The 23,971-nt window shown below is 40.5% G+C and overlaps 1 protein-coding gene across 2 annotated transcripts in view; it reads left to right on the top strand.

Moving 5' to 3' along the window:
- AMOTL1 (angiomotin like 1) overlaps positions 1-23,971 on the top strand; it is a 97,285-nt gene that overhangs the window by 2,104 nt on the left and 71,210 nt on the right. For both annotated transcript variants that reach the window (XM_087937050.1, XM_026706862.2), the window contains exons 2-3: positions 16,954-17,112; positions 20,608-20,658. In XM_087937050.1, coding sequence (XP_087793176.1) covers positions 16,992-17,112; positions 20,608-20,658 — 172 coding nt within the window. In that variant the 5' untranslated portion in view covers positions 16,954-16,991. The remainder of the gene's footprint in view (positions 1-16,953; positions 17,113-20,607; positions 20,659-23,971) is intronic.

A 23,971-nucleotide genomic window follows, 5' to 3' on the forward strand; every position in this document is an offset into this window, starting at 1 on the left:
TTATTGTGGGCTGCCAGGAAGAGAGAGCATTGGGTTATGTGTTGTGGTGACAGTGGTGGTGGTTGGTCACACAATCAGAAGTTCAGACTGAATTTGGCATTTTTGTCCACCTGTTGAGTTTTTCCTAAGGACCTAGGATAGGCAGATGCTGTTTAATGGTGTTAAACATATAGTTTGGAAGATGTAAGCTATTCCAAGATAAGCTGCCTTTCACAATTGACTGGTGATGATTTTGTCAATACCCATGGTGTTGCTCCAGTTGTTTTGGGATTGCACCCAAGGCCCCTATTAATATTGGTAATACCTTTGCTTTCTTTTGATACAGTCATTCTATTTTTCTGTGCAGGTCATTTGTGTTTTGTGATTTTCTCCAGTCCTTCCACTTCTGTTATTCTAGCATTTTATATCCTGCCTTTATTTGCACAGCTCCAGGCAGTGTATATTTTCCCCAAAACATCAAACCTATGTCATATTCAGTAATAATTACAAAAGCAGGAAATGTTGTAGAGAAGCATTTTGGGGACTGTATACAGTCTCTAGTTGTATGAAAGGAAGGATTGTCTAGTCATATGATTTGACACATTTTATTTTTTAAAGAAAAGAAACGAAATAAAATAATTGCAGAAAAATATCTAAATAAAAATATTTATAATGTATATTTAGTCCTGAAATACCAGCCTTGTATGTGTAGAGAATTTTTTTTTCCATAGTGTTGGAAGAAATGTCTTTCTGGGTTCAGTTCCAAGTGGGGAAGAAAGACACTGGAAACATGGTGGCTGCTTGGACAGATGGTTTAATGGTGGGCAGGACCACATGGCTTGGAGCTCCTGACTAAAAAGGGAAGAGATGATGAGAGTCCCTGGGTTTTATGCCCTCTGTTGTATTCTGATTGATTGTCAGACTTCCATGGGGCCATGCAGGGGCAACTCTGTAGACTGTCCTGAGACCCAGGCAGTGATGGGATTCAAATAATTTAACAACCGGTTCTCTGCCCCAATGATTTCTTCCAACAACCAGTTCACCAAACTTCTCAGCAAGTTAACAACCGGTTCTCCTGACGTGGTATGAACTGGCTGAATCTCACTGGTCCCAGGCTTGGTTGAGCCTTGCTGGATGATGGTGTAATGGAAGGACTTTGGGCAATTCCTATTACGGCTCTGCTTGAAGGAGGTAGATCTTTGTTATGTAGAATAGACTGGCCCAGACCTTAATGGCCCATTAATAAAGGTGGGGGGAGGGGCTGAATTTCTGTCTCTCTGAGTTTCTACTTATCTTTTAGGGAAAATATTCTGCCTTTTTAATATATCCTAAAATATTTCATTTTCCTAGGAGAGGGATGGGCGCTAACTTCCTATAATAGGAGTGAGATTCTCAGCTAGATACCTCACAATTTTTATTTACAGTGTGTATGAAATGAGCCATCAACTCGGAACCGTGTTACGCCAACAGAATCTTGAAATGGCTTTGTGAGTTGATGCTTAATAGTGTAAAAAGGAGCAGAAAAAGAGGCCTTGTCACTTTTATGATACTCAGGAGCATCTGAAAGTTGTTGGTTTTTTTTTTAGTGTGGCCATAATCACATAGTTGAAGTCCTGCCCCCTTTTAATGTATCTTGCAAGTAAAAAAACGGGGCGGGGCTTCAAAGTGTATTTTGACATTTTTGACCCATGCTGTGGTTTCCCCTGAAAGACTCTCTTTAAATTAAAGACTAGAATGTTATTATCTTTTTTTCTGCCAGGAGATTGATTTTTTTTAAATATTCCTACCTTGCCAGCTTCCAGGGAATTCCTTTTGATTTCCACCAAAGGAAATTTAACTGAATGCTCATATCCGAACACAGTGCTAAGCTGGGAATCCCACTTTAATAAGTTACAGGTTCTACATTCATTTATGATGTTAAGTCAGAGTTTATTGGCTGCCCAAATCCAGAGTCTGCGAGTTGGGCGACCAATATATTTAAATTAATAATAATGATTTCTTATAATAATGGTTTGCTGAACAACAGCATGTTTACAAATGACTTTAAGCCATAGACTTTTGTTTACAAAATCACAGTGACTTAACTTTCAAATAACTAGTTAGGCATCATACATGGAATTAAATTTGTTCCTTTGCTTTATTTAGTTGCTATTCACCATTTTATACCACTAAAAGCATAGCCCACATTTCAATTGGGAGCTTTGAATCTCCAACTTGAAGATACATCTATTTTTGTAAGTTAATAACTGGGAATGGAACTGTATGCAGGTTAGAACAAGAAAAATGTATATTTCCTGTGATTGGCTTGGTATCCTTAAATCATGTACAAACCTGTGACTGTTTTGTATTAAAATAGCAATTTATGACAAAGGAAAGGATCATCAGATTGAGCTATCTTGAAACATTTCCTAGAAATCGTTGTGCTTTGATTCCCCATTTTGTTCTGATGAGGTTTAGCAATAGGTTAAATTTGCCCACTCCCCTTAGTTTGCTTCCCCCGCAAGAATGTTATTTCCACATTCAGGCTTCAATTGTAGCTAAATCTTACTGAAAGATTTCCAATGGATGGTGAATTTAGCCCACTTCTAAGTATATGAGAAAGATTTTGTGATGCCAGTTTATCTGAATCTGGTTCCTTTCGAAAGGTAGATAAGAAGGTAAAATGTTTTAAGTTTTGGAGATTTTACAGAAATGTCTTTATAGATTTTTTTTTTGCAACCATGTGGATATCTTCCAGGATATTTTTTCTCAACTTCCTGATGTAGACTATAGCTCTAGATTTCCTGTAATCTGTCACCCAAGTTGCTAACAATGTTTTTAATCTCGCTTCATGCTGAGAATATTTGTAGCTCAGGGTTGAATTGTGGTGTCCTTGATGCTCTCTGAGCTTGGTTATTTTCTTGTAAACATTCCATATGCTAAACTAGGCAACACCATCAATGCTAGTAGAGAGTGAGGTTTGCTCTTATTTTAGATTTTAGTCACTGGTAGCTTGCCCTGTCAGTGTTAGGAGAGTGTCATCTTCTAGACCAACAATCAAGAAGCAAACAATATTGCAATCAACCAACTGCCAAACAAGTTAATCATAAACAACAGCTCAATCAAGGAACTATCAAGATCACTCCCACCATCACTGACAGAGCAAGCCACTAGAATATAAAGTGAAAGCAAACTCCATTCCCTACTAGCACTGATGATGTTACCCAGTTTGGTAATGAAAGGTCTACAAGAAAACAACCAAGCTCAGAGAGCACTAAGGATCCCACATATCTATCCCAATTATATTCTCCTTCATCCATTACAATTGGCTATGCTGGCTGAGACTGATGGCAGGCATAGTATTTCCATACCTGTAGGGTCATACTTTTACCATCCCATGACAAAACCCTCGGTTTAGGTTTTTTTAAAAAAATAATTTATTTACAGAATTTGTCAAAATCAAATAACTTCAAAGATAAATAATTGTAGGAGTTGAAAGGTCGAAACTATGATGAACTCTTAGGAGCTGAATAGCTGTTGTAAGGGATGTGCCTTAAAGAGTTGCTGGTTACTCAGTTGAGTAATTAAATGGTTGCTGTGTAAGTAGAGGTTGTGTGAAATTTATAAAGCAGGCAGATTCCAAGGAATGAATGGACTGAACCAGGAAGGTAATTGTTAAAGAAGTCCAGGTCATTATTTTAAGGAACATTAAAACTGAGCATAGTTAGATTATTAAATATACATATTAAACGACTTTGAGACATACATATACAAATGTACAGATAACCAGAGAAGTGCAGGCAATCCTTGACTTACGACCGCAATTGAGCCCAAAATTCCCATTGCTAAGTGAGACATTGGTTCAGTAAATTTTGTCTCATTTTACAAGCTTTGACAGTTGTTAAATGAATCACTGCGTTGTTACATTAGTGACAGGGTTGGTAAATAAACCTGGCTTTCCCCTTTCACTTTGCTTGTCAGAAGGCCGCAAAAGGGGATCATATGACCCTGGGACACAGCAGCAGTCATAAATATGAGTCAGTTGCCAAGCATCTCAATTTTGATCACGGGACCATGGGGATATTGTAAAAAAGTGTGAAAAATGCTTATAGATCACTTTTTCAGTGCCATTGTAACTTCGAGTGATCACTAAATGAACTTATAAGTTGAGGACTACCTATATTTCTTTTTAGAGTGAACAATTGGAAAAAATGTAGTAGATATGGTAAGAGGTGGTAAGCAAAAGAAAATGGAGCCAACGATATGAAAGAAGGACATCTAAATAACTGTATAATACCACTATTGGGTAGAGGTCTTAATTATAGTAATATAATAACAGTATTATACCAATACGGTTGCCTATACTTCTTCATCCTGGTATCGATTATATCCACATATTGAGTCATACACTGCCTTTTTTTGCCCTTGGGTTTTTTAAAAAAAATAAACTTACTATCAATATTAAGAAAGAATGGCAAGAGAAATGAATTGGGGAACAGGGCTCAAAAGAAGTGGAAGTTCCTAAAAGCACAATATGGAAACAAGTCCAGTGAGGAGGAAAAAATAATGGATGACAGCAGAAAAAAAACCAGTACAACTTCTAAAGACCTCAATGAAGATGTGAAAACGATTCACTTACCAAATGTGGCAAGAAAAGTCATAAAATGGGGTAAAATTCACCTAACCGCTGTCTCGCTTAGCAACAGAAGTCTGGGGCTCCATCGTGGTTGTAAGCCGAGGACTACCTGTATAAGAGAATCGGATTCTTGAAGACAAAATGTCTGCCTCCATTGACAGCCATTAGTGTCCAAGCGGCTAAATAGGAGAGACCTGTAAATCTGGGGACAGAACCAGGGGTGGGCTGCTGGGGGTTCGCAGGGGTTCGGGAGATTCTGGGCAGTTCAGAGAACCCCCAAATCCCACTCCTGGCTGGCCCCGCCTACCCCACCTCTCCCTTCCCCTCCCCTCCCAGGAGACACCACATGGCCCATTTGGGATGCAGGTTAGTGCAGGTGTGCACAGAGGCTCGAGAAGGGCAAAGGAAGTTCAGGAAGGCCGGAACTGGCCCATTTCTGGCTTCCAGAGAGCTTCTGGAGCTTGGGGAGGCCATTTTCCGGAGGAAAGCCTCCGGAGCCCAGGGAAGGTGAAACACCCCTCCCCCCCCCCGGTCATGGTGCAGGAGGCTGGCTAGGCCACGACCACCATGGCCACACCCACTCAGCAAGCAGGCAGAGAACCCTTTGCTAAAATTTTTGAAGCCCACCCCTGGACAGAACCCATAAATCTGCTTCGGGAACCACTTAATTTTTTTCTAACAATAGATGAGAAAATGATGAGTTCCCGAAGACAAAAAAAAATAAATAAAAAATAAATCAGCAGCTGTTCAAAACAGATCGTTTTCAACTGGAAACGTTCTAGGTGAAAAGCTCAGTTGGCCTCATTTCCTTGACATATAGTTCTTAAAGAGAAGAGGTTTTGGTGGAGGGGGAAAATGCAACTAGATAATGATTCATACACTGCAGTCAATTTTGTACACCGGAAAGAAAGCGAAGGGGAGAACAAAAGAGAAAGTGAATGGAGGGAAATAATTATAGGTTGGGGAAGGAAAAAAGAAGGGAGGAAAATGTGGCATTTCAACGAATTAATTACTTTAATTAACCTACATTTATTTAACCCCTTTAAAAAGATGAGCTATTTAGTCTTATTTCAAATAGTTCCAAGACCAGGCATAGCAGCCTAAAAAAAAGGACCCTTATTTTGGAGAAAGAAAAATCTGGAAAAACCTGGATCTTTGCTGTTATATATGTTGACAGTAGCCAGGATGCTTTATGCACAAAAATGGAAAGATACATTTATTCTCACAATGGATGAAAGCCTGGAAAAACTGATAGAAATAGCAGAGATGGCTAAATTAACTGCTCTGATCAAAGAAGAAGGAAAAAAACACACCCATCTTTGGGTTCTACTTGGAAAGCGTTTCTGGATTTGAGTGGGGGGGAAAAGATGAAACTTTTCATTTTTGACTTTGGTTTTGCTGATTAGATACTTTTGTTGTTGCAGAAATGGCTAGTACATACTAAGAATGCAAAATTAAAAAGTTTAGGCTGTAATATTATTATTTTATTCTATTGCGCTAAAAAGAGTTGGAAGTCAATGGGTTTTTCCCCCTCTTTTCTCTATACTTCTCTCTCTCTCTCCCCTTTTTCCTCCCTCATGTTCTCACTATTTTTATTCGTATTTTATATTATGATAAGCTTAATAACATTATTTTGAAAAGAAAGAACGGACCCTGGTTTCAAACACACATCAGGCAGCCTCTTCCAAGTTGATTTACATATGTCTAAAATTATTATTTATTTATACATCATATTTTTAAAAAAACATCTATCTGTTGTGGCCCGGTAGCAGCCAGCAGAGCTGGCAGCAGACTCAGACAGTGAGGAGGTTGGGGAAGGCTCTGTGTCAGAAGCAGAGATGGGGCCAGGGCCGTCGGACAGTTATCAGCTGCCTTAGGAGTGGGGCAGAAGAACAGCTGGAGCCTGTTCCCAATGTGCGCATGCACAGAGCTGTTGGGAGAAGGGAACAATTAAGGAACAGAAGTCAACTGAGGAGTAAAGGCACAAGGGAACGCTGAATGGCCTCTCCCATAGGGAATAAATATGAGTGAAAGGGGAGTGGTGTTTGCAGGAGACAATTAGTTCATGTAATTAGTGCAAAGATTTGCTTATCTGAGTTTGTGACTCACAGAGACTCCTTGCCTAGTATTTCCTTGTACAGCATTGCGCTTGGAAGCTATCATCCTGGCAAGTCTCCAAGCCTGATAATGTCTGTGGTTGCAATTCACCCTTGAAAGACTGTTTGCCGGGAATTTACACCAGCCAAATAAAAAGGAGTTTTGTCAGGACAAGGAGTCTGTTTCGTGATTTTGTGAAGCTTAGGTCAGAACACTATCTCCCTCATGCAGTAAATTAACCGGAAGCACCTAACCAACCATAGTTGTTCACGCAAAAGCTGAGCAGGATCACAACTGAGCATGGAATTGGACCAGAAGACCTCCAAGAACCCTTTCAATCCTGTTATTCTGTATTCTGCATTCTGATCCACACTTGAGAAAAGAGGTGGCCTTGAAATCCCAGAACTGTAAGATAGACTGGGAAATGGGTTGGGGGTCATTTGGGTGAGGGTTTCACTCCTCAGGTTTATTACTATCCATGGGAGTAGGAAAACAGCTGGCAGAACTGAGGGGCGGAGTTAAGCATGTTATCCGCTTAGAGTCTTTAAGTTGCCATAAACAGTCCAAGTTCAACCCCTCTTGAATTCCATTGGCCCTTACTTGGTGCCAATTTAGTGTTCAACTTTAGTTGACTAGATTCTCATGTATAGGCTTGGGGCAATCTATCTTTGAACTGCAACTTAATGTATGCTCCTCATCCTTTGCCCCTGACAATGGGCAATGTTTGAGGAGTTGAAAACAGAGGGATGAAAATGAGGTTCAAACTACTGAAAGCAAGGCCCAAGGAAGAGTGTGGGATAGTACAGAGGCCAAATAATTTATGTAATCTCTCTTACAGCATGATAATATTTTAATGGCATGGGACATTTTTTGCATGCTTCTGCAAAATGAAGGATAGTTTCTAAATATGCTCTTTTTGGAAATTCCCACAGTGTAAGGAAGGTTTTACTTATCAAAATGTTTTTGATGAAGATGCTCAGAGCTAGCAATCCTACCAAGATCTTGTTTTGGTTGTCCCGATATAAAAACATGATGTTGAGACGCTAGAAAGAGTGCAGAGAAGAGCAACCAAGACGATTAGGGGACTGGAGGATAAAACATATGATGAACAGTTGCAGGAACTGGGCCTAGCTAGTCTAGTGAAGGCGTGACATGATAGCAGTGTTCCAATATTTGAGGAGGGGAGTCAACCTATTCTCTAAAGCACCTAAAGGCAGAACAAGAAGCAATGGATAGAAACGAATCAAGGAGAGAAGCAACCTAGAATTAAGGAGAAGTTTCTTCACATTTAATCCATGGAATGACTTGCCTCCCGAAGTTGTGGGTGCTGAAGGACTGAAGGTTTTTAAAGAAAAGATTGGACAACCATTTGCCTGCAATGGTTTCCTGCCTGAGCAGGGGGTTATATTGGACTAAACACAGGAGCCTCCAAACTTGGCAACTTTAAGACTTGTGGACTTCAACTCCCAGAATTCCTCAGCCAGCTCCAAGATCCCTTCCAACTCTGTTATTCCTGCTTGAGCTGGTGGTTGGACTAGAAGACCTCCAAGGTCCCTTCCAAATCTGTTATTCTGTTATCTAGCATAGAGTATTTCTCACTGCTCTGAGTTAAAAGAAGTTCCCTAACCCAAAATGTCTCTACTCAGTCAGCAACTTGCCATCTGCCAGTCTCTCCCTGTTCTAAATCCTATGGGCATGAAGTCACATAGTTCTTCTCTAGCAGAGTATTTCAAGTGCAGCCACAAATACCTCTAGCTTTGTTGCTGCGTGTGAGATGCCTGCCAGGAATTGACAAACCGGTTTCCCCTCACCCTCTCCAACAAAAATGTATTAAAACCAAATCTCAGCAGGCAGCAAGAAATTACAGGAAAGTCGCTTAAAAGGAAAGAAAGATTGCCGTACTTTGGTTTCCAGACCATTTCAGCAGTAAGCTGAAATTGATGGAGTTTTGCAGGAATCCAGCTGCTTTTCTTTTTGTGTGCGCTAAATTAAAGATTTTTTTTTAAGATAAAAACAAACTAAGATAAAGTGAGAAAAAGAAAAGAAAAGGACATCAGGGACAAAGCTAAAAGTTCAACAAAAATTCACTGCAGGTTTTAGGAAAATGTAAGAAATTTTAACTATGGTTGCAGACTAAAATTCTGCATTAAAAAACCAGACAGCGAACATGTAACAAACTAAAACATTAAAAGAGGAAAAACCAAAACTTCTGACTTAGAACAATCTATCAGACCTTAATAACACCTAGAATCTACATACAACAATTGTGACTTCAATTCTCTTCAGTTGTGACTTAACTAGTTTCTCATTAACTGCCTGGAAATGCTGAAATATAAGAGTCATGGAATCTGCAATGAAGAGGTCCTTTGTTGTCATGTGCTGTGTAGAGATTTTGGGAACATTACCTTCTTTGCAGAGATTAATTATCTCTGGGCTCTTAATTTAGATGGAGTTTGTGTTCAGGGGATGAAAGCATCTTCTATAATCTGCCTTCCCAGGATCTAACATCATTAGTGGCTGAAGTAGATTACTTAATGAGAAAGATCCATCATTTACGATAAAGGGTTTCCTGGATAAGAATAAACTTTCAATGTTCTGTTGCTTGGAAGCTTTTTCCTCCTAGGCTTATTGGACCAGAGTGAGGAGTTTCTTTCTTTCTTTTCTTTCTTTCTTTTTAAAATTTTCCTCATCTGGATTGGGAAGCTGAAAGAGTACCAGCTGTTATAATGCACCGGTTATTGTACAGTCAGGGATATTCATCAAGAGAAAAAGGAGATAAATGTAGACGAATACATAAGCCAGGGAATTTAACACTTGGAGGAAGTGAAGTTGGTTGTTCTGATGCCATGACTGGTAAAGCAAAGCAAAAAAAAACAACAACAATAGAGCTTTTTCTTAGAGAGGCTTGCCCTTCATGCACCCAATTTGCACAAATATAGGAAATGAAAAAAAAAGCATAGATTTGGTATAATATTGCTTCATATTATTTGGGCTTAGACAATGTTGGCAGTCCTTCACCCAATGGGGCTCAGAGGCTGGCCTTTGATTAGGTGACTTTTTTGAGGTGGGTCGGTAGGTGGGGAGATTACCTCTATTGGTCACTTAAAGACAGGCACAAAGAACCAAGAATAACACGTGTTGTGAGGAGGAGAACTCTGATTCACCATTAAATGGCAGAAGAGAGTTAATATTTAGTATTCTGTGGCAATAGCATCATGTTTGCCCACAGGGAGGGAGGGAGGGAGAAAGGGGGAGAGAGAATGAGCCAGTTTGATTAAGACATCAGGCTAGAAACCAGGAGACCATGAGGTTCTGTGGGCATGGCTTGGTGGGCGTGGCTTGGTGGGCATGGCAGGGGAAGGATACTGTAAAATCCCCATTCCCTCCCCATTTCTGGGGGAAGGACACTGCAAAATCTCCATTTCTTCCTCATTCCTGGGGGAAGGTTACTGCAAAATACCCATTCCCTCCCCACCCCATTAACCTGCTTTCCAGCTCCGTTCTCCTGTACAGGGCAACAAAAGAAGACAGAGCCGATCAGCTGGGACATGTTGTGTGGTGCCCAAAATAAGTACTTGCTCCTTCCTGACTGTTCACTCATGTTCTACTGGTTGGGCTTGCATAGAATCTCCATCCTTAGCAAGCACTTGACCTAAGCTGACACAATTATCTGCCTTATTTAAGAAATCTCTTTATTTGATCAGGAATTAAGAGTGTAAGTGCCACTCTGTAAACTGAGAGATTGGAAGGAGGCAACAGTCTGGGTGAGCTCTGTCTCTTTTTATCAACAGTCGTGGCAAAGCCCAAGTTGAATCCTAGCTGAGCCCCATTTCTGCTTGCACAAATGCAGTTTCTTTCTATTGACATCAAAGAGTTGTTACCAAGTCAAAAGGAGATTGTTGGACCACTGTTTTCCTGGACATGCAGATGGATGATTAGGAAATCATTGTCCAAGAACATTTAAAGTGCAAGAGCTAACATTTATAAAGACATTTGTAATAGAGGATGATGGCAAGGATTTTCCCCAGATATTGAAAGACTTGGAGAAGATGGGAAAGGGGCAAAGAAGCAGGAAAACAAGCAATGTGTTGGCCTTCTTGATGAAGACGTAGAAGGATAGATACTAGATATGTAAAATCTGTTGTTCTTCAAGGTCCTGCTACTTGCTGCAAGAATGATGCTCTCCGCAGATTTTTGCAAATAAAATAATTATTACCAGCAGGTAAGTCTGCAATGCACATAGCTGGATAAATCCAATCCTATTATTATTATTATTATTATTATTATTATTATTATTATTATTATTATTATTATTATTATTATTATTATTATTATTATTATTATTATGCAACTTGAGGAATACCTGTGTAAGTGCTAGTAGAATTCCAAATGTGGTTATTATTATTGAAAAGAAAAAATATAGATTTTTTTTTAGAAGTCCACGAAAGCATGTTATTAAGGAGGATTTTAGTTTGAGGCATCAGTTCATCCTAAGGAATAGATAACAAGCTTAGTTAGAAGTATTGCATGAGATTAGCTTTTATTTTGACAAGGTGTGTTGTTTAAGTTGTTGTCTCTGATGACTTTTGTCTCTGAACAATCTCAGTCCTTTTGCAAATTGTCTCCTCTACCCATTATCATCTCATGTCTAGATAAATAGCAGATCTACCAGCTCAGAACTTCATAGTGTTTATCCAGGTGGTCCTTGACTTATGATCACAACTGAGCCCCAAATTTATGTTGCTAAGTGAGACACTTAAGTGAGTTTTTGCCCCCTTATATGACTTTTCTTGCCACAGTTGAATTACTACAGTCGTTCACAATTGAATTACTACAGTTGTTCACTTAGCAACACAGTTGTTAAGTGAATCTGGTTTCCCCTTTGACTTTGCTTGTCAGAAGGTCGCAAAAGGGGATCACATGACCCCAGGACACTGCAACCGTCATAAATATGAATCAGTTGCCAAGCATCTGAATTTTGATAATGTGATCTTGGGGGATGCTGCAGCGGTCGTAAGTATGAAAAAGCTGTCGTAACTTTGAATGGTCAGTGAATAAACTGTTGTAAGTCGAGGACTATCACTACTGTACTGTATCTAGATTCTTTGGAAAACTCTGTATGCTTCTCTCCTTTATCAATAAATGCGTTGTGGTGCAAATTGCAAAATAATGTTTACATTTTTTTTTCATTCCAATAAAACCTGACTATCTCTTAGGATTAGGACTGAGGTCTCCAAACTTGGCAACCTGAAGACTTGTGGACTTCAACTCCCAGAATTCTCCAGCTAGCTGGCTGGAGAATTCTGGGAATTGAAGTCTAAAAGTCTTCAAGTTGCCAGATTTGGGGACCCCTGCCTTAGGAGATTGGCCTCTTTCCAACACAGGGAGAGAGTAAAATTTGATTTTAATGGTCACACACCTCAGTGCTACAAGGACCAGGAGATCGTGCTATAAAACCTTTGTGCCTTTTAGCATCTTTCTCTTTTTACTTGTCAGGAAAGTCAATCTCTTTTTACTTGTCTACACAGGCTTTGAGAGCCCCATCACATGCTAGTTTTAGCAGGGAGGGTGTCTGGTAAACATTATTGGTGATGGCAGCAGTAATTGTCAAGCTGCACATCAAGGCTGTGTATGGCTCTAATACAGATAATCAGAGTTGGAAGGGACCTTGTAGGTCCTCTAGTCCAACCCCTCGCCCAAGTGGGAGACCCTACACCATTTCTAACAAATGGCAGTCCAATCTCTTCTTGAAAGTCTCAACTGATGGCGCTCCCACAACTTCCGATGGCAACTTCTGTTCCATTGGTTGATTGGTTCTTACTGTCAGAAAGTTTCTCCTTATTTCCAGGTTGAATCTCTCCTTGTTCAGTTTCCATCCATTATTCCTTGTCTGGCCTACAGGAGCTTTAGAAAATAGCTTGACCCCTTCCTCCCTGTGACAGCCCCTCAAATATTGGAAGACTGCTATCATTTCTCCCCTGGTCCTTCTCTTTACTAGACTAGCCAAGCCCAGCTCCTGCAACCGTTCGTTGTATACTTTAGCCTCCAGTTCCCTAATCATCCTGGTTGCTCTTCTCTGTACTTTTTCTAGAGTCTCAACATCTTTTTTATAATGTGGTGACCAAAACTGGAATGCAGTACTCTAGGTGTGGTCTTACTAAGGCTTTATAGAGTGGTATTAGTACTTCCCTTGATCTTGATTTAGTACTTCCCTGGCTCTGTATCTGTGGTTTGTGTAGTTGAGTAGTTGCTTGCTTCTGAATCTTCATAACACAATGGACATATTTCACTGAGGTTTCTTGTCAGAAATTGCTTCTTTGAATAATTCTGCTGCTTAGAAAACAAATCTAGCTGCTTTGCTTCCTAAGCATTGAGCTCAGAGATGTCAAACTCAAGGCCCGTGGCCTAAATCTTAGATCTGGCCCCAGGGCTGGCCTGAAAACAATGAAAGACTGGCCCGCGGTATCTCTGTCAGTGAAAATAGAGCTTGGGAGGGCCGCATATGGCCCTCCCAGGCTCTGTTTTCAGCTGTGATGGCCTCCTGCAACCCTCTACCAGCAATAATGGCACTCGGGGGAGGGGGGATCGCGTGCAGCCCTCCTGAGCTCCATTTTTGCTGGCAGAGGGTTTGAGGAGGTTGTCGCAGCTGAAATGGAACTCGGGAGCTCGTTTTCACTGGCAGAGTGCTCGGGCCACCACAGGTGCCCCCTGACACAAGCGACATCAAGCTGGCCATGCTCCCTGGCCATGCTCCCCTCTCCCCCCCGAAAAGGTCAAACACAACCCTGATGCAGTCCTCAATGAAATTGAGTTTGGTAGCCCTGATTTAGCTGCTCAGTTGGCTTCTTCTTTTTTTATAGATTATTCTTTGATTCCCCTCACCAAGCTTTGAGGTCTTCCTCAACTACTCTTCTGCACCATTATGTGTCCAGGATGTTTAGGTATTTGCTTCATTGACCAGAAGCAGGATGAATGGACTGAAATTGCACTGGCGATGGGTGAAGATCTGAAAGAACAAGACGTATTGTTATAGTGAAAAATCTACCTATGCTATGCGGTTGCTAAGATACCTTGATGACAAAAACTAGTCAGTCAATCAATCAAATGAGCAAACAATATTAGTACTTACAATGGGAAATGTGGTTTTATTTCATTTAATGTTGAGTTGCAGTCCAAGGTATTCTCAAGAATTTTCCCCAGCACTATGGGAGGCTATCCACAGTTATTTGGATTGTGTACCACAATAAACTTAATATAAGCAGAAAGCGAAATATATACGTATTCTTTTGTCCTCATGTGGTAGGCGAGAGACTACCCTCAGAGAACAAATCATGCATTGTAAAGATAGCTTGGAAGTGGGAGATACTTTTAATATAATCAGGGGTGGCTGCTACGGGTCTGCCCGGGTTCAGGCGGACCCGTTGCTAACATTATGGCTGGTTCGGCCAAATCCCATCCCTGGCTGGTCCCTCCCACTCCTCCCTGCCCCTCCCCTCCCACCCCGCCTCTCTCAGGAGTCTTCAAGCGGCCTGTTTTGGGTGCAAGGTAAGTGCAGGGCCCACGCAGTGGCTCAGGGAGGAGGAAAATGGACCTCTGGAGAGCCTCCAGAGCCCGGGGGGAGGCAGTTTTCACCCTCCCAGAGGCTTGAGGAAAGCCTCTGAAGCCTGAGGAAGGCAAAAACCAGGCCTCCCAGAAGTTCTGGCAGACCATGCCCACCACAGCCACACCCACCCAGCAACCGGGCAGAGAACCTGTTGCTGAAACTTTTGAAGCCCACCCCTGAATATAATCTACAGATCCCCTGTGGGTTGGCTTGCCCCTGTGACTATATAGAACAGAAAGCGAGGAAGCTAACCATCGAATTGCAAGAACACCAGAGAGCAGTCAGATGAGGAAATCCAAACTCATTGGTAGCCTCACATTTTCAATTGAAAAAGGACACACATTCAATTGTTCAGCTGTTAAGATTGTTGGCTGAGCAGGTACAAAGATAGCCAGGGGGAATGACTGAAGCCTGGGAAACAGGCCCCTTGTCAATCAACAGGAATTTACCTGTCGATTGATTTAGCAGCAGCTAACCTGGACTTAGGAGCCGAAGACTCCACCGCACAAGGAAACAATAACTAACAACTTAATAGCCAGCCACCAATACCCCAATCAACCTATTAAAAAGCCACACCCAAGCAGGCACCACATAAACACTAGAATAGCCCAAAACACACATTCTGGTAGGGAAGTCCCCTGAGGATGGGCTCCAGCTTAAGTCCGGAAGTTCAGAAGACTAAACCTCTGGTCCCAGTGACCAACCCAGATTGGATCCTGCAATATATTATTTTTGGAACTCCCTTGCCTTTATCTTAACGAAGGAAGTCAATGCAGAATTCAGTTTCTATATCTAGTATAGCTGGATTGCAAAATTTTGAGCATTATCAGAAGAGGTGGTATTCAGCAGGTTCTGACCAGTTCTGGAGAACCGGTAGCGGACATTTTGAGTAGTTTGGAGAACTGGGAAATGCCACCTCTGATTGGCCCTGTCCCCATTTCTGTTCTCTGCCTCCCAAGTCCCGAGGTCAGCTGGGTCTTTTTTGGTTGCCCTGCACAGGAGAATGGAGCTGGAAAGCAGGGTAGTGGGGTGGGGAGGGAATGGGATTTTGCAGTATTCCTCTGCCATGCCCACCACACCTCACCCACCAAGCCACACTCACAGAACCAGTACTAAAAATGTTTGAATCTCACCACTGATTATCAGACTAGCATGTGAGATGAGTACAGATATTTAGGTAGAATAATTTTTTTTAGCATTGTACTTTTTAAATACTGGAATATAAATTCATATTTTAGTTTCATTTAACTGTCTAGCCCCCATGTTGTTTGTTCCCCATACCTGCTTTAAAAACTCAAATACCATTTTAACTTCATAATCCTGCTCTGCTTATAACAATCCAAATAATATTTCATCCATTCCTGCAGCTTTGTTAGTGATATTGTCTAGGGCCCATTTAATTTCATTTTACTGAATCTCTCTGAATTTAGTTCAGCGATCGAATCTGCATCCATATAATTGATACAACAGAGATCTGTTACACATCCATAAAATTAATTTAGATATTTTTATACAGACCTTCCATGTATATGTGCCATCTCTTATTTATATCTCCCTTGGTCTGCAGATCTTAGTTGTTGTTTTTTCTCCTTGATTTTGTCCCTCTTTGCATAAAACGTTCCCCTGATTTTCTTAAATAAATCTCTTGCCCTTCCAGTTCAATTCCTATCCTCAATTTCTTCACATTGCTAATTTAGATATCATTTTGTGTGGCAACATGCTCTCTTGCCCATTGCTTACCGTGTTAGTATTGACAATTTGTGCTTTTTGCCTTTTAGGATGTATTTGATTGCTTCATCTTTAATGATATCATACCATTTGCTCCAGAAGTCTTCAGGCAATTTATGGATCAAATCCAATCCATTACATCCATTCCTCAGTATTTAATAATATGGCACATTGCCAAGGCTGTACCTTGTTGTTTTGATGATTGCATCTGTTTCCTTTAGTTAAGGTTGAAATTTTGCAAGGTGTTTATGATTATCATAGGAGCTGTGTCTGCACCAGATCTTGTTTTGGCTCACTAAATAAAACTTCCACGCCTTTGCTTGAAGATATATAGTCAATTTGGCTTCAGTGTTGTTCATGAGGTGATATTCAATATGTATTCTTGGAACACGGTGTTTGTTATGAGTATATTTGGCATAACACCATTAATCTGGCTGCTGCTTCGGTTTGTACACTGAAAACAATTTTTTCCTCATTTCCCAGATGCTATTTTACTTCCAACTTTGGTATTCTAGTCTTCTGTAATTACTAGAACATCTTTTCTTTGGTATTATGTTGACAGGGTGTTGAAAGTCATTAGAGAACTATCCCACCGCTGCTTCTTCTGCATTTATGGAAGGAGTATAAACTTGAACCACTGTAATACAGGTAGTCCTTGATTTATAGCAGTAATTGAGCCTGGAATTATGCTTGTAAACTGTGTTGGTTGTTAAGCAAATCATCACATGACTGACCCATTTTACAACATTTAACCAAACCCTGTGTTCATTAAGCAAGGGCCACAGTCGTTAAACAAATTCATTGTTTGAATGGGTGATATACTCCTTGCTTCATATAATAGGACTAGCCTTTGTAGCAACTATCTGTTTCCTCACATTCTGAAATGGATAGCATTGGGATTAATTTTATTTTACTCTGCTTTCTTTCCAAGAGTTTGCTGACTGTTCCTGCCCTCCTGTAAAGTATTACATGTGCACCAACCAGGACTTGACCTTACCAAGAACAATGGACTTGCATGAAAGCTGGAATTTAGATGATTTCAACTGGCTAACCCATGATGCAATTCTTCATGTGGTCAACGCTCTAAAAGGTATGTGTGGTTTCAAGAATGTGATATTCCCTTCCCACCCCCGTTTTTTTCCCAGTCCTACCCTCAGCTCCAGGTAAGGAGTGAAGGAGAAAAAGAATTTTTGCATCTTTTCCTAAAGAACCACTTTAAAAAAACATAGTCCTGATTTTGGTGCATTCCAACTACAAGGATCTTCAAAGTAACTGCATAATCGATAGCAATAGCACTTACAGTGCTTTACAACCCTCTCTAAGCAGTTTACAGAGTCAGCCTATGGCCCCCAACAATTTTGGGTCCTCATTTTACCGACTTCGGAAGAAGGGAAGGCTGAGTCAACTTTGAGCCTGGTGAGAATTGAACTGCCAAATTGCAGACAGTGGGTAGTCAGCAGAGGTAGCCTGCAGTACTGCACTCTAACCACTGCGCCACCGTGGCTCATAAAATGATTGAGTAAACAATTGAACTCCCGTGTACAAGTGGTCCTTGTCTTAGGACCACAATTGAGGCCAAAATTTCTGTTGCTAAGTAGTTAAGTGAATTTTGTCCCATTTTATGACTTTCCTTGCCACAGCTGTGAGGTGAATCTTGTTAATCAACAAGGTGGCTAAATTTATCTGGCTTCCCCATTGGCTTGCTTGTCAGGCAGTCACAAAAAGGGATCAACAGGACCCTGGGACTCTGCAACTGTCATAAATACATGCTAGTTTCCAAGTGGCTGAATTTTGATCACGTGACCAGTGGGATGTTGCATGTATCATAAGTGTGAGAAACGGTCGTAAGTCACTTTTTTGAGTGCCATTGTAACTTCAAATGGTCACTAAACAAATGATTGTACGTCAAGGACTATGTGTACAAAGACTTATTTGATACGAGAATAATTTGGGTCTGAAAACAAAGGATTTGCCTGCACTGCACAGCTAAGGAGGAGAGGCTCCCCTCAAAAAAAGTAGGGTTATTATTGAAGAGATGTGAAATGTTATAAAAGAGGATTTACTGAACAATCTTTGGATTTTGCCAGCGTGATAACTTTTGGAGATACAGGTAAGAGCGGTATATAAGTCTAAGTGCTGCTGCTATACTAGGAAACAGTCAATAAAAATCATAAGAATACAAGCAACAAAGTTACAGTAATACAGTCATAAGTGGGAGGAGGTGGGTGAAAGTAAGGATGGGAAGATTAATAGTAATGCAGACTTAGTAAATAGTTGGACAGTGTTGAGGGAATTATTTGTTTATCAAAATGATGGCGTTTGGGAAAAAAACTGTTCTCGTGTCAAGTTGTTCTGGTGTGCAGTGCTTCATATAAATAAATACATAAATAAATAAAGCATATAAAATAAGAATCTTGAAAACCTGACTGTGTTTTCCCTTCCCTCTTTCTTATACCTCTGGGAGCTAGACTGGGTTTCTTTCTAATGTTTTCTTTATTCCTGGACTTTATGTTTGTGTAACTGTTCCAGCATAGTTTCTCCAAGGTCATCCCCGTAAGCATTCGCATTCCATCCTTTTACTTTTATTTCCCCATTGGGGAACTAGGTTTGCAATAGAGGTCCTGTGCAATGCCAAAATGTCAAACAATATTAAGTCATAATAGCCAGGATGTCTGCCAGTAAAGCTTTTTGCTCTGAAGATGGGAGGCAACAAGAAAGGAAAGAATGTGACTCAGAGGTGGCTCAGTTTTTGAGTTGAAAGAATAAAATCAACATTATTTCAGAGGACATATTGGTGTTAAAAACTTCAGAGTCCAAAATGGTGTTCAAAACCACCCTAGACCAGGGCTGTCAAACTCGTGGGCTGCGGGCCGAATGCGTCACGTGCTGGCCAACGCCCACATCCAGTTTAGCGAAGGGGGAAAAAGTCCCAATATGTCATGTGACATCACCATGACAACCTGAGTTTGGCACCCCTGCCCTAGACTATAAAACTCAGTGGGTGTGTGCCTTTTTTTCAGTCCCAGTCTTTATCATAAACCTCTTAAAAAGATACAATGAAGGAAACCTGTTCTCTCAACCATACAATGAAGGATTGAAGGAACTAGGTATATCTAATCTAAGGAAGAAAAAGGCTTAGGGGATGATATGATAGCTGTCTTTCAGTTCTCGAGGAACTGTCACAGAAAAGAGAGGGTCAATTTATTCTCCAAAGCACCCGAGGACAAGATAAACAAATAATAGGTGGAAGATCATTAAAAGGAAATCCAGCCTAAAACTAAGGAAAAAATTTCCTGGCTGTGAAAACATTAATCACGGAATGGTTTATTTCCAGAACTGTTGGGTCCTCCATCACTGGAGGTTTTCAAGGGACTGGACAGCCATTTGTCTGGAATGGCATAGGGTCTCTTGTTTGAGCAGAGGGTTGGACTAGAAGATCTTCAAGTTCCCTTCCAACCCTATTATTTTATGTTCTGTATTCTTCTCCCATAATGTACAATGGCTTAATCGCCCAGAAAAAAAGATGACACATGCAAATTATAAAATAAAATATAAAATAAAATAAACCACTTGAGCTGCAGGGAGACACTTAAATGAGATTTCCTTCCCAGCAGTCTGTATCATAATGGAAACTTGTCAAGATTTCAAAGTGTAGCTTGGCAACAGCTGGAGGACACAAATTTCACATTCCCTCCTTTACTGGATTCAGAACTTCTTTACTTCACTCACCTCAATAGCAAAGGTCTCCAACCTGGTTTCTCTCCAGTTGTGTTGGACCGCGGCAGCTCCCATGACTTCCAGCCAGCTTGCCAGAATGAAAATGATGAGAATTAAAGCAATACATTTGGGATAGCATCAGTTTCACCCGGGCTGCTCTGGGAGAAGATACACATGCAGCCTGTGTGACTCTCTGTTCAGAACATCCTGCCTTAAATGTATATAGATGTTGGATTCAGTACAAATCAGGTCATTTAGGACAGGTAGATAGACCACAATGCTTCTAAATGTAAGATTTTTTTTTTTAAAAAAGGATTGAGATGTTAATGCCGCTTTCGTTCATCGAATATGCCATCTTTGGTTGCCTAGCAACTGATACAAGGCCAGTTGGATTGCAAGAGAGAACGCTGTTGATAGGCAAGAGTTGCTGTGTCAATTCAGGTGGGTTCAGGACCGAAAGGTTCCATGCAGCTGTGGAATCCAAAGCCAGGGATGCTTCTTCTGAGGTCAGCTTGGGGCTTCGGTGAAGAAAGAAGATGGGAGCGGGGAAACCCTGCCAAAATAAGGAGGTGAGGAAGTGCCAACCCTGCTCTTTGGGTGAACCTCATAGCTCCATCCGGCATAAAGTTTGTTGGGTGAGGATCTGGATGCGTGTGGGGTTTTTTTCCTGCACCAAAGCAATGGTTTTTTTCCCCCCCGGCTGAACTTCATTTCCATTTAATGTAATTATTACAGTAATAATTAATTAGGTGATATGGAATTTTGGGGACAGCATGACAATGCCAGCAAAGCAAGCAGAAGAGCGAGTTCTAAACAGATGCTATTCTGATTCAACTGCAACACTATTATTCTGCTTTTATCTCCCTAGATACTGACGCTCCCCAAGTTATTCCAACAGTTTTGGGGGTCCATCAGTTGGGTAAGTAAATGCATGGTGTATTGTCCCTTTGATCTTTGGAATTCTCTACATTTTTGGTTGCATTTAGATTGTGCATGGTTAAGTTATTGAAAACAGATGATATGTCCAGGTATGTTCTGATGCCTTGGTTTATTTTATTTTATTGTTTAAAAATGGATTACTTATGTTATAAAGAGGTTCGAGCATTCTGGTTCTCTGTTCATATTTTGTTGTTGTTGTTGTTGGTCATTATCCCGAAATCTTAGCTCAAGAATCCATTTTGTTCCAGAGGAAGGGGGGAAAAAGCAGCAAAGACAGAATCTCAGAAAAAAGCTAGACATAAAAATAACACGCTCTGCTAGAAATACCTGGGCATTCTTTTTTCTTTTGATTTATATGTCAGGAAATTACTCCAAAGCCTATCTGATACTCAAGTCATTTCCTATCCAATTTGACCTTGATCCAATTTATCTATGAAGTGGCTAATTCAGAGCTTTGGAGTTCAATCCTAAAACATTCTATCCCCCGAGATAGAATGATTAATTGAAATACTTTTTCAGGCATGCCTCGTAATCTCTTTTCTTTTGTACAAATTGCTGCAGCTAGTGTGATTTTAGTCATTTTAATATCTATAAACTAAGCAATGAAACGTCTTCGTGAAGTTCCTTTCCTTCATTGTAAATTATTAATTCCTACTAATTCTTATGTTTTTTCCTGAGACTCTCAAAGCCAGTCCCTCTGAATCCCACAATTGTCATGGTGTGTGTCTTGTTTAAATAAAATTTTAGCTGGTCTGTAGTTTTTAAGATATGTCCCAATTTATTAGATCTCCAAGACGATCCGTTATGATCTCTTCTAGGACCACAATCCTCCATTTCTTGATTGGTGCCTTCTGTTGGCTACAAAGGAATGAGAAACTTGAATTCATCCAAATGTTATTGAAAACTCTCAACAACGTTGATCCTTGCCATATATATTTAGAATGAATGAGCTGGAAGGGACCTTGGAGGTCTTCTAGTCTAGCCCCCTGCTCAAGTAGGAGACCCTGTAATAAGTGACTGGTCTAGGCTTTTCTTAAAAACATCCAGTGATGGAGCACCCATGATTTCGGGAGGCAAACTGTCCCACTGGTTAATTGTCCTCACTGTGAGGAAGCTTATCTTATTTCCAGGTTGCTTCTCTCTTTGATCAGTTTCCAACCATTGTTTCTTGTCCTGCCCTCTGGTGCTCTGGAGAATAATTTGAAACCCCACCCCCGCTTCTTTGTGGCAGCCTCTCAAATACTGGAATACTGCTATCATGTTCCCCTAATCCTTCTTTCCTCTAGATTAGCCATACCCAAATCCTGCAACCATTCTTCATATGTTTTAGACTCCAGGCCTTTAATCCTCTTAGTTGCTCTTCTCCGCACTTTTTCCAAAGTCTCAACATCTTTTTTGTAATGCGGTGACCAAAACTGGATGCAATATTCCAGGTGTGGCCTTACTAAGGCTTTATAAAACGGTACTAATACTTCAGCAAGGACTATCTGTACTAATTTTCCTATTGCTTTTTCCACCTCTGTCAAAGGACCATTAACAATTGTATGTAATGCTCAGAATGTGATGGGGTAGGGCATATATTATCTAGGACATTCTTCTCTTTTATAAAATACAGGTAGTACTTGATTTGTAATCCTTCTTTTAGTGACCTTTCACAGTTGCAATGGCACTGAAAAAAAAGTGACATGACTATTTTTCACGCTTATAACCTATGCAGCATCCTTTACGGTCACATGACCAAAATGCTTAGCAACTGGCTCATATTTGTAATGACTGTAATGTCCCGGGGATCGCATGACCACTTTTTGCAACTTTCTGACAAGCCAGATGCACTTAACAACCGTGATATTAATTTAACAACTGCAGTGGTTCAATTAATAATGGAGGAAAGGTCGTAAAATGGGGCAGAACTCACTGAACAGCTGTCTTGCTTAGCAATGGAAATTTTGGGCTCAAATGTGTTCGTAAGTCGAAGACTTTTTGCACTTCCCATGCATTTTGATTTAAAAGATTATACGTTCTTATTATTTCCCATTTTAGAAAAGTCTCATTTGTCACATTCTTGGTGTTATTTCAGCTATCTTCTCTTCCTGCAGATGTTTCATTACTGGGTTTGGTGATAGCATCGATGCATGGGAAAGAGAAACACTGTTTATATAGACATCAAAACTGTTGCTCTTTCTTCATATATAGTAAAAATTAAAAAAATGTTTTTTTTAAAAAAAGGAAAGAGGAATTTACTAGTAGTTTTAGCAACTAACACCTATACTCTCCACTATTTCACATTTGCTGGAGCAGAAAACCGCTGCCTGTGCACCCACTCTCTAAAAAAATAAATCCTTTTTCAGCATCAGTCTGTAGAGACACACAGAGGGGAATTCGCATACACTTATGGACATGGTACATATTAATATATTATGAGAATTGTTGGCAATTTGTGATGATTTTTATTACCACCGGTGCTGAAGTTTTCCATAAAATAAGATTAATTAAACTTGTTATAGTTGGATACACTTAATAGTTTAGATTTACTTTGCTTGCTTCATTTTATTACATGTACAGCTCTTATAATTATTGTACACTAGCTGGATATTCATGCTTCACGATGACACTATGGGCTGTGCGGGACAAATCTGGTTCACAATATGTTGGCTCAGTGGTGGTCGGTGATTGAAACACATAAGGGAATATTGCTCCCACTGCCTTTAGTGCAGAAGCAATTTCATAGGTGGAAGGCATAGACATTTTGGTGAGGTACCGACGTTTAATACTGTAAGGAGCCTCAGACCGGTCCTGAGTGAAGGAGTGGAACGTCTGCCAGTTTGAACTGAGGTAACAGAATGTGATGCAACTGGCAGTTGGAACGGAGTTCTTTTTCAGGTGGGGAGGGGGAGTAGAACTCCTTAGCATCAAAACGTGTTAATTACTGTATTAAGAAATAGGAATGATCTGATGGTCATTTCGAAAAATCCTTTCTCAGCAAGCACCTAGAAGCCAAGAGGAACATAAGTGCTAAATTTCAAGTTTGTAGGCTTTACGGTTCTGGAGATTTTGTGATGAGTGAGTGGTACTTGGCTTTTATATATATTGACTAGCTCGATACCCGTGCTTCGCTACGAAACTATGTGGTCAGGCTTAGTTTTGGGGGAGGAAAATTGGGCGGGGGGGAATCTGCCTCTGCCTACCAGCATCTATCAGTATTCATCTGGCTAGCGTACTGTGTGAGAGTTGAGGGCTGTTTGGAAACTGAAACAGTATTTGCTGTGTGAGCAAGGTGACAGCAAGGAGCCTGG

This window comes from Pseudonaja textilis, chromosome 7, assembly GCF_049901715.1.
Source record: "Pseudonaja textilis isolate UNSWEBS1 chromosome 7, rPseTex1.2, whole genome shotgun sequence".
NCBI lineage: Eukaryota > Metazoa > Chordata > Lepidosauria > Squamata > Elapidae > Pseudonaja > Pseudonaja textilis.